The sequence below is a fragment of the Megalobrama amblycephala genome, linkage group LG1 (genome assembly GCF_018812025.1).
Source record: "Megalobrama amblycephala isolate DHTTF-2021 linkage group LG1, ASM1881202v1, whole genome shotgun sequence".
Taxonomy (NCBI): domain Eukaryota; kingdom Metazoa; phylum Chordata; class Actinopteri; order Cypriniformes; family Xenocyprididae; genus Megalobrama; species Megalobrama amblycephala.
The window spans coordinates 30,568,508-30,580,662 of NC_063044.1; the positions used below are offsets into that span (position 1 = coordinate 30,568,508).

Below are 12,155 nucleotides of genomic sequence, written 5' to 3' on the forward strand. Positions count from 1 at the left end.
AGTTTCATGGCTGAGCATGTGATGTTTGGATGATCTGTATTTTGCATTGACTGCAGGTTCCTACAGATGTCTTTCTCTCTGAATATATGATCACGGAGACAGATCTTGGCATAATATATCACTTGTTTTACTATTTTTGGATTTTATATACAGTATTTAGACATAGTAGTAATAATATATTTTTGGACGTTTGCCTATAGGTAGATTTGAAGCAGTTTACAGTGACATGCATATGGTAATAATTCAGAACCATTGTTTATATTAAAGTACCATAGTATTACAGTGAGCTCCGGTCCTCTGGTTCCAGTCCAAACTGAACAGGATTCTCAGGTAACGCCCGTTTTGTCGTGTTTCTGTTGGCTAGATGCGTATCTTTGTGCTGAATGGACGGGTAAACTGCATCACCTTCCCGCAACACGGGATTAAAACGCGCTTTTGACATCAAAAACTAAACCAAAGGCGCACTAGAGAGATGACCTAGATTGCATTTCGCTCCCGTGTTATTTCAGGACACGGTACTGTTAAAGGTGTCATTTCCGTCTCCATCCCCACATCATCTCTGTTACCTGTCCGCGAGCCCACCTGTTGCGCGCGTGATTGACAGCTGAATAGCGGCGCATCTGGTTACCCGGAGCGCAACGCGACACCCGGAGCTCCAGTGTCCTAAACGCCTGACGGCAGATCCAGCGCGTAACGGGCCAGAACAGAGCAGCACTGCCGCGGATGATCTCTGCTCAGGGTGATGGAGAGGGTCTGGGTGGAGATGCTGTTCTTTTCTGCGTTGTTGCTCGCTGAAGGTGAGATATTCTAGCAGATTAACTCCAGGCTGGTTTGGTAGTGGTAGCTAATTAAGCAATATGTTCTTCCCAGATTACAAAAATATGTTCTAAGGACGTTTTGTTAACGTTATTTTTGAATGTTCTCTGATATGGGTTTAACGTCATGCGAGCGATTAGCGAACATTCCATTTCAGAATTTTGCAAACATTTTGGGAACGTTACTTTTTCATCTTCTTTGAACGTTCTGAAAACAAATAGAAACATTAAATGTTCAACAAAAGCGTTTTAGAATTTTTTTTCTCTCTGGGTTACTTAATCAGTTGAGTTAAGTTATTTATCAAAATGTTGTATTTTAACATACAGCGCAGTATAATTTCTGATAAATGTTTTGTTTTCCAGAACAAATATCTAAGCATTCTTAAATCAAGATTTATTGGGAAGAAAAATGACTTAAGATATTTTGTTTTCTTAAAAATGTATCAAAATTAAGTGACTTTTTGTCACTTAAAAAAAAAAAAGTCTGTGGGTTCAGAAAAGTAATCTTGTTTTCCCTTTGAATTAAAGGATCAGTTCACTTTCAAATAAACTTTTCCTGATAATTTACTCACCCCCATGTCATCCAAGATGTTCATGTCTTTCTTTCGTCAGTTGAAAAGAAATGAAGATTTTTGATGAAAACATTCCAGGACTTTTCTCCTTATAGTGGACTTCATGGACTCCAAACGGTTGAAGGTCAAAATTACAGTTTCAGTGCAGCTTCAAAGAGCTTACGCTGTATGTCCTACACCTTCCCTATTCAACTTACAGAAAAAAACAAAACTGGCGGTGCATTCGTTCTGTAAGTTGAATAGGGAAGGTGTAGGACATACAATGTAAGCGTTTTGAAGAATGCAGAAAGCGGAAGCACGTGCAATGCGATATTTTGTGTTTATAAAGCATATACAGTTCTATTTTTTTTTTTTTTTAGAAAAAATGGTTTCTCTAGATAAGACACTTATTCCTCGTCTGGTATCGTTTAAAGCCCTTTGAAGCTGCACTGAAACTGACATTTTGACCTTCAACCGTTTGGAGTCCATTGAAGTCCACTATAAGGAGAAAAGTCCTGGAATGTTTTCATCAAAAACCTTCATTTCTTTTCCACTGATGAAAGAAAGACATGAACATCTTGGATGACATGGAGGTGAGTAAATTATCAGGAAAAGTTTATTTAAAAGTGAACTAATCCTTTAAGTTCATTTTTCTGACCCCATTGACAGATATTTGTTCTTGTTTTAAGCTTTAAAACTTGTCTTACTTAAATTATTATTTAAACATATCTAAATGTTTTAATATTGTTACGCAGTAGGGGAGACGGGGGAAAGTTGACAGACTTTGTTAGTTTTTTTGCTAAGCATCTTAAACTTTGACATAATATTCTCACATTTATAAACTGTTTTAGAAATATCAAATTTATCCCAAAATGGTGCGAACGGTGCTGTTGTTATAACCGACCCCATTACTGTAACAAGAAAACATGTATGTGTTAAAATTGTTTTAAAACCTGGCATACTATGAATATTGTTGGCTCTCTGACACATTACTGTTGTTACATTTTAATCAGCTTTCCAGCTAACAGGGAACATTCTCAGAAGCTATCGTTCTGTCAAGATATAAACAAATGTTATTTCAGTAAAGGTTCACAGTAGTAATAATGTAGTCAACATTATTTATACATCGTTCATTGAATGTTTTTTTTGAAATGTTTTAGTAGGATGTTCGTCTAACATTTTTTAAATGTCACTTGTTTCAGAAAATTTTCATAGAACATTCTAAAGTAACGTTCACATAATGTTTGAAGAACGATAAAATGGCATGTTCCCTTAAAGTTCACATAACCAAGAAAAACATTTATAGAACATTTAAAAAAAATGACTTTTTGAACATTCTGAAATAATGTTTTCATAACTTAATGGCCACCAGTACCAAACCAGCAATAACCAGAATAATATAACATGAAAATGTTGATCTTTCCAGAAGGGAAAAGTGTTTTAGTCTGAGAGCTTTACTTCATATCAGATACAACCTAAGACAGTTGAGATCCAGAGTCAAAGAAAAACTGAAATCAAAATGTAATGAAGTAAAATTAGTCATTTTATTTTGTTTGCATGTTCAGGTTACAGAAAATGGTGAAATAATTCATTAAATATATATATAGCTTTTATGTTCATTTATCCTGTGTTGATCATCTGGAGGGATTTCTAACATTTCTAACATGTTTCTGCAGTTGCTCATTGTGCTCAGGGTCGATATGCACACAAACTCCTGAATGATCTGATGGAGAATTATTCCACTGCTCTGCGACCGGTGGACGACACCGACAAAACCCTCAACGTCACGCTGCAGGTCACGCTGTCTCAGATCAAAGACATGGTCAGAAACTCATCATTCGTTTATTGGTGCATGTTGGGAAATGTGTGTCTTAGTAGCAGAAGAACTAGCCATGACATCATACACAAAAAATAAAGGTTCCAAAAGTGGGTTTTCGCAGCTGTCAATCACGCGACATCATAACATCTCTTAAAATAAAGGTTCCAAATGTGGGTTTTCACAGCTGTCAATCACACATCATCATACACGTGTAAAAAATAAAGGTTCCAAAAGCAAACAACATATACTCGTAAAATTAAAGGTTCCAAAAGTTAATTTTCACAGCTGTCAATCATGTGATATCATACACAAGTAAAATAAAGGTTCCAAAAGTGACATCATATACTCGTAAAAATACAAAGTTCGAAAAATGGTTCCAAAAGCGACATCAAACACATTTAAAAATAAAGGTTCCAAAAGTGGGTTTTCTTTTTTTCACTCTAAAGAACCCTTTTGTGCAATGAAAAAGGTTTATAGATGTTAAAAGTTCTTCATGGAACCACAGATGCCAATAAAGACCCTTCCGTTTTAAGAGTGCGTATGTGATATATATAGCCATCTCTCTCTCTCTCTCTCACTCACTCTCTCTGTCTCTTGTTGGCATCTAATATTAACAGCAGTCTGAGTGTCTCTGCTCAACTGACCTTTAGTAACATCATACAGACATAGTGTGTGAAAGGAATAGAGAAAGAAAGAACAATGTGCAATTTATATTCTGCTGAATGACTTTATTACACATATTAAAATCTAGTAGAAGGTTGTCAAGACCAAAATCAGATCTTTATTTTAAGGTCATGTGATGTTTTAACACAAATATGAAACATAATTTCCAAACTGCTAATGTGATTAACCTTGCATGTGTAAATGTTTGAACACAAAGATAATGTAGTAGTTTAATTCTTTAAGATTTTAGAGTGTAAAGTGGAGAATCACCCTGTACATCACTATCTCAACATCACCTGTCCGTCTCTGTGCAGGACGAGAGGAACCAGGTGTTAATCGCGTATCTGTGGATCAGACAGACGTGGCATGACGCCTACCTGAAGTGGAATAAAGAGGAGTACGACGGTCTGGAGGTTATACGCATTCCCAGCAGCCTCGTGTGGAGACCAGACCTGGTGCTGTATAACAAGTACGCCAGTACGTTCACGCACACATTGGCTTTCCTGTTATTTTTTCCATTGTCTCTATACAGCTGCAGTGAGGAAAATGATCAGATCCTTTCATCACAATATTTCTCATTTAAATAATTCATACGCAGAATAAAGGGGCGGGGCCTGGTTGAGTTAGTTAGTAGTGTGTTGAAACTGGTGGTTATGGTAAGGGGCGGGACATTTCCCTAATGACCAATCACAACACACTGCTCCAGCCGACCAATCAGAGCACATTGTGCTTTTCAGAAGGAGGGGCTTCATAGAGACAGGAACTAAACAGAGCGTTACTGACAGACTGGGAAGAGAGGAGCTGCAACAATGGAAAATATGAGGAAAATAATCAACATTCAAGCAGGAAAACATTATCTAGTAGAGCCCAAAAAACTAAATCAAGACTTTGAGAAAGGCATAATAGGTCCTCTTTAACTTGAATTCTCTCTCTCTGTGTTTTCCTCTTCAAAACACACGTGTGCTCTCGCAGGGCGGATGATGATTTCTCCGGGCCGGTGGACACTAATGTGGTGTTGCGGTATAATGGTGAGATCACGTGGGACGCTCCGGCCATCACTAAGAGCTCCTGTGTGGTGGATGTTTCCTACTTTCCCTTCGACAGCCAGCAGTGCAACCTTACCTTCGGCTCATGGACCTACAATGGAAACCAGGTACAAACACCAAACACAATATATTACATCTGACAGACGTCCACAGCTGTACCATGTCCCAAACATTTGGATAATGTTAGGAACAAACGTTCTTCAAACAAACAAGGTTTGTATGATAGTATTTGTATTTGATAAAAGATCTCAAGGAAACTATCTGCAACATGGTCTTTTAATGTTTTTTAAAGTTCTTTAACGTTCTTTAAAGTTTAAAGTAGTTAAGTTCTCAATGTTCTAAACGCTATGTTAAACAAACATCTGAACACTGCAAAAAATTATGTTCTTCCTCAGTATTTTTGTCCAGTACAAATATCTAAAGATTTAAGAATCTTGATTTAAGAATGTTCAGATATTTGTACTGGAAAACTGGACAAAAATAATGAGAAAGAAATTCATTTTTAGAAGTGCATGAAATCTTTTGTAAAATACCCACATTTCAGGGTTATTATAGTTTACTAAAACCAAAACCATGAAAAATATTTTCGTTTCTTGAAATAAAATAAATGTAAACTGAAACAAACTAAAAAAGATTTGCATCTAGACTTGAAAGCTTTGACGTATCGGCACAAAATTTGGTGAGATCATCGTCAGATTGTCCTGGTGGTGCCTAAAAAGTTTTTAAAGTCAGATACAAATCTATAGTCCAGTTTACAGTTAATTCTGGCCAAGAATTTGTTTAATTCAATGCCACAAGAACAAGAGGTTTTACATAATCACATTATTAACATTAGCTGCCAGAAAGGGAAAAAAAAAAAAAAAAGAGGGGAAAAAAAGCAAATTTCAGTGCTTTAAAAGCATTAAAAGTTTTCAGTATTTTTTTTTTTTTTTGTTTGTTTGTTTTTAGTTTGTTTCAAAGGGTTTATGTATAGTCATTATATAAAATGTGAAAAATTTGGTTTGCAAAGAGTCCACTTCTTTGGTATTTTCCTAATAAAATAAATAATTGCATAACATATGTTCTTCACTTAATATACGGAATATGCCTTTACTTGCCAAATGAGCATTCCGGAAAAAAAAAAAAAAACATGTAAAATACACAAATTTATATCTTAAAATGTATACACAAATTTTTATCTTACTTATATCTTACTATTGGCATCTTACATGTTTTCTATGAATATCTAGTTCAGCTGTGAAACTCTAGAGGGCACAGTCTGAGAGGTGCAATCTGCAAGCAATCACATCATTACCGCATGGCACAAGTTGATTGGTCTCTTCTGATCCAGCAGACAATGAGATTGCTTGCTCAACATTTAAATAATTTGGTTCAGTGTTTGCTATAAGCTAGTCCTTCGGTGCACTATCAGAGTTCCTCTGAAACCCTCCACCTCCCCAGCACCACCTGTCTAGATCTGCTAGATCAGCAATAATCAATGGCAGCAGCAGTAGCAATAATCATCATAATCAGCAGCATGAATAATTAATAGCAGCAGCAATAATTATCAAAATCATCAGCAGCAGCAATAAGCAGCATCAATAATTAACAGCAGCAGCAGCAGTAATCAGCAACAACAATAATCATCATAATCAGCAGCAGCAATAATTATCAAAATCAGCAGCAGCAATAATCAGCAGCAGCATCAATAATTAACAGCAGCAGCAGTAATCAGCAACAGCAATAATCATCATAATCAGCAGCAACAATTATCAAAATCAGCAGCAGCAATAATCAGCAGCAGCAGCATCAATAATTAACAGCAGCAGCAGTAATCAGCAACAACAATAATCATCATAATCAGCAGCAATAATTATCAAAATCAGCAGCAGCAATAATCAGCAGCAGCATCAATAATTAACAGCAGCAGCAGTAATCAGCAACAGCAATAATCATCATAATCAGCAGCAACAATTATCAAAATCAGCAGCAGCAATAATCAGCAGCAGCAGCAGCATCAATAATTAGCAGCAGCAAGAATCATCATAATCAGCAGCAATAATCAGCATAATCAGCAGCAGCAATAATAATCAAAATCAGCAGCAGCAATAATCAGCAGCAGCAATAATAATCAAAATCAGCAACAGCAAGAATCATCATAATCAGCAGCAATAATCAGCATAATCAGCAGCAGCAATAATAATCAAAATCAGCAGCAGCAATAATCAGCAGCAGCAGCAATAATAATCAAAATCAGCAACAGCAATAATCATCATAATCAGCAGCAACATCAACAACTAGCAGCAGCAAGAATCATCATAATCAGCAGCAGCATCAACAACTAGCAGCAGCAAGAATCATCATAATCAGCAGCAATAATCAGCATAATCAGCAGCAGCAATAATAATCAAAATCAGCAGCAGCAATAATCATCATAATCAGCAGCAATAATCAGCATAATCAGCAGCAGCAATAATAATCAAAATCAGCAGCAGCAATAATCATCATAATCAGCAGCAGCATCAACAACTAGCAGCAGCAAGAATCATCATAATCAGCAGCAGTATCAACAACTAGCAGCAGCAAGAATCATCATAATCAGCAGCAATAATCAGCAGCAATAATCATCATAATCAGCAGCAGCATCAACAACTAGCAGCAGCAAGAATCATCATAATCAGCAGCAGCATCAACAACTAGCAGCAGCAAGAATCATCATAATCAGCAGCAATAATCAGCAGCAATAATCAGCATAATCAGCAGCAGCAATAATAATCAAAATCAGCAGCAGCAAGAATCATCATAATCAGCAGCAATAATCAGCAGCAATAATCAGCAGCAATAATCAGCATAATCAGCAGCAGCAATAATAATCAAAATCAGCAGCAGCAATAATCATCATAATCAGCAGCAGCATCAACAACTAGCAGCAGCAAGAATCATCATAATCAGCAGCAGCATCAACAACTAGCAGCAGCAAGAATCATCATAATCAGCAGCAATAATCAGCAGCAATAATCATCATAATCAGCAGCAGCATCAACAACTAGCAGCAGCAAGAATCATCATAATCAGCAGCAGCATCAACAACTAGCAGCAGCAAGAATCATCATAATCAGCAGCAATAATCAGCAGCAATAATCAGCATAATCAGCAGCAGCAATAATAATCAAAATCAGCAGCAGCAAGAATCATCATAATCAGCAGCAATAATCAGCAGCAATAATCAGCATAATCAGCAGCAGCAATAATAATCAAAATCAGCAGCAGCAATAATCATCATAATCAGCAGCAGCAGCATCAACAACTAGCAGCAGCAAGCATCATCATAATCAGCAGCAATAATCAGCAGCAGCAATAACAATCATAATCAGCAGCAATCGATCTAGTCTGCCAAGACCAAATACATGAGCATTGCCATGAGTAGATACAGTGATAAAACCGATGCAAAATTCTGGGCAAAAATCATCCACTTCGACAGAAAGAGACTGACACATAAAACAACAATTGCACTTTAGGGGCAAGTTTATCATAGTAGTTAATACTACAGTAATAGGCTAGTGCAGAACAGACTCATTTAAATAATTCCATAGTGTGACAGACATGCGTTATAAAGTGCGACTATCAGGTATCTAACCCGCCCATTCATCTCCAGGTGGACATCAGCATGGGGATGGAGAGCGGCGACCTCTCGGACTTCGTGGAGAATGTGGAGTGGGAATGTCACGGAATGCCGGCCACTAAGAACGTGATCATGTACGGCTGCTGCTCGGATCCGTATCCCGACATCACCTACACGGTTCTGCTGCAGAGGCGGAGCTCGTTCTACATCTTTAACCTGCTGCTGCCCTGTTTCCTCATCTCCTTCCTGGCACCTCTGGGCTTCTACCTGCCCGCCGACTCGGGTGAGAAGGTTTCGCTGGGCGTGACCGTTCTGCTGGCGCTCACCGTGTTTCAGATGATGGTGGCGGAGAGCATGCCTCCCTCCGAGAGCGTTCCTCTGATCGGTGAGTCTCTGATCTAGTGATTGGTATTGATTAGCTGTTTTAGTGAGGGTCATATTATCATTCTTATAATGATCTATTCTAATCTTTAATTATCTAATTCAAAATTTCTAAAATTAATGCGACCACTAAACTCGGGTTGTTATATCTTTTCTAACTGATCAGATTAACGTTTTTTGTAAACCGGATGAGCAAAATTACGAAAAACTTCACTAGCAAAGCTTAAGAACTATCACAGGACAACATGCTAAAACATGCAGGCAATGTGTTAAAACAAAGACTATAGAATAACACAAGACGTGTCACTCGTTTTGAATGGGAGAAAGCGTAACGCGCAATATGGCGGAATAAGTCCCGCCTTCTAAATAAAAAGCCAATCGCTGACTGGTAAAGTCATCGCGTCACTTCAGCGGCCGTTAGAATTACCGGATAGATAGAAACAGTCAGACGCGCGCCTCTGAAGAGACGCGCATTTAGGTCTGCACATGCGCATTAGCTTGATCCAGCCTGAAAAATAAATTTTTTTTGTCATGATTCGAGCGTTTAGAAACTAAATTTATGAGCCGGTTGTTGTTAGATTTCATTGGTGATTTCAAATATGAAATGTAATCGTAAGGTTGGCGAACAGTTTTGGAGAATTTGATGTTTCCCCATTTAAAGAGATTTCATGAGGCCCAGGATGCCCGAGAGGCGTTTCAAAGATGGCCGCCGAGTGAAATGACTTGTCTTAAAGGGACTTTGGTTAAAACATGCTAGCAACATGCTAGAAATGTGTTAAATAATGTTAACAACATGTTAGCAACATCCTAAAACATGTTAGCAACATGCCAATTAAAGCAAACATGTTGCAAAAAAAGCAAAATGCTAATTAATGCTAGCAACAGGTTTAAAAAAATGCTAGTAATCTGTTAATTCAAGCCGCCAACATGTTAGCAATGTGTTAAATCATGTTACAGAAATGATAACAAAATTCTAAACCATACTAGCAACATGTTAATTCATGTTAGCAATGTTAAATCATGTTAGAAGCATGCTAGCAAAAGGCTAAATCACGTTAGTGACATGTTAAAACATGCTAGCAATGTTAAATCATACTAGCAACATGTTAAATCATGCTAATAACATGCTAGAAATGTAAAATCATGTTAGCAAACATGTTAGCAATGGTTTAATAATGCTAGCAAAATGCTAGCAATGTGTTAAATCATGTAAGAAACATGCCAACAATGTGCCAATTCAAGCTAGCAGTGTGTTAATTAATGTTAACATGTTAAATTTTGCTAGAAAAATGCCAAAACGTGTTAGCAGTGTGCCAAGTCAAGCAAGCAATTCGTTAAATAAATCATGTTACCAACATGCTAAATCATGCTAGCAAATCATGTTTGCTAATCATGTTAACAAACATGCTAATTAATGCTAGCAACATGTTAAAACATGTTAGCAATTTGTTAAATCATACTAGCAACATGTTAAAACTTGCTAGCAATGTGCTAAATCATGCTAGCAATATGTTTGCAATGTTTCAAATCATGCTAGAAAAATGGTAAATCATGTTAACAAAATGCTAATTCATTCTAGCATTGTGTTAAATCATACTAGCAACAAGTTAATGTTAAATCATGTTAGAAACATGCTAGCCACATGCTAAATCATGTTGATAACAAGCTAAAGCGTGCTAACAATATGTTAAATAATGCTAGCTACATGTTAAAACTTGCTAACAATGTACTAAATCATGCTAGCAACATGCTAATTCATTATAGCATTGTGTTAAATCATGTTACAAACATGCTAATTAATGCTAGTAACATGTTAAAACACGCTAGCAATAACTATACATGTTATGATGAAAATTATAAAATGTGCTTTATATATATTTGTGTGTGCATGTCGTTATTTCAAACTTTCAGACTTTGTCAAGCTTTACTCATCTAGTTCACTTTAATCCACACATTATGCAAATAATATAAACAGCCGACTGGCGAGAAGCTTTTACTCGATTTTGACCTCTGATAGTTTGCTATTCTGAAGTGTGTCCGTATCTGAGATCAGATGGACAGTGAGTGTTTCTCTTCAGACAGATAAAAGATAGTGAGAACGAGATTAACGCTGAGCTCTTTCTCTCTCTCTGTTAGGTAAGTACTACGTAGCGACGATGACTATGATCACAGCGTCCACTTCTCTGACCATCTTCATCATGAACATTCATTTCTGTGGAGCGGAGGCCAAACCGGTGCCATACTGGGCCAAAGTTCTCATCATCGACTACATGTCCAAGATCTTCTTCGTCTATGAGGTCGGAGAGAGCTGCGCGTCACCGTTCGGACAGTCGGAGGATTCCGAGCCCTTCCTTCGGAACCACAAACAGAACCTCAAGAAGAAGCTCAAAGGAGCTCCGCCCCCCTGTTGCCCTGATGATGACAAATCGGCTGCCTTCCATCTGACCTTTGACCGCTGTGTTTACTGCAGTTGTCGTGGCAACGGTGGAATTCTCGGGTGCGACCCGAAACTGGTCTGGAATGTCGAATATATCGCAAACTGCTTCCGCGAGCAGAAGGCGACGTGCCTGAAAGTGGCCGAATGGAAGAAGATCGCCAAGGTGATGGACCGATTCTTCATGTGGATATTTTTCATCATGGTCTTCCTCATGAGTATCCTCATTATCGGTAAAGCACCTTGAGACTCCTGACACTCGACTGCCATATTCAATCTGTGTTACCATCTCTAAGTTCCACAACACATGTTTTGCTGACTTTATTTAAGCAAATATCTGCCAGTGAAGTCAAAAACATAAACTCGATTCAAAGGGAAAACAAGATTATTTTTCTGACCCCACTGGCAGATATTTATTCTTGATTTAAGTAGGGATGCACCGATATGATTTATTGGGGCCGATACCGATTTTAAAGTTCAAAGTTCACCCAAAAATGAAAATTCTGTCATTTATTAATCACTCTCATGTCGTTCCACACCCATAAGACCTTCTTTAATCTTCGGAACACAAATTAAGATATTTTTGATGAAATCCGATGGCTCAGTGAGGCCTGAGCAATGACATTTCCTCTCTCAAGATCCATTAAAGGTCCCGTTCTTCGTGATCCCATGTTTCAAACTTTAGTTAGTGTGTAATGTTGTTGTTAGAGTATAAATAAAATCTGTAAAATTTTAAAGCTCAAAGTTCAATGCCAAGCGAGATATTTTATTTAACAGAAGTCGCCTACATCGAACGGCCAGTTTGGACTACATCCCTCTACTTCCTTCTTTAATGACGTCACTAA

At 37.6% G+C, this 12,155-nt stretch overlaps 1 protein-coding gene across 1 annotated transcript; it reads left to right on the plus strand.

The window, feature by feature from the left end:
* Positions 1-151: 151 nt before the first annotated feature.
* Positions 152-11,903, plus strand: LOC125267477 (neuronal acetylcholine receptor subunit alpha-9-II). The gene is made up of 6 exons (XM_048189161.1): positions 152-797; positions 3,043-3,188; positions 4,163-4,317; positions 4,821-5,001; positions 8,529-8,880; positions 11,013-11,903. Exons 1-6 carry the CDS (start codon positions 743-745, stop codon positions 11,555-11,557), a joined length of 1,434 nt encoding a protein of 477 aa, XP_048045118.1. The 5' UTR covers positions 152-742; the 3' UTR covers positions 11,558-11,903.
* The last annotated feature ends 252 nt before the right edge of the window (positions 11,904-12,155 follow it).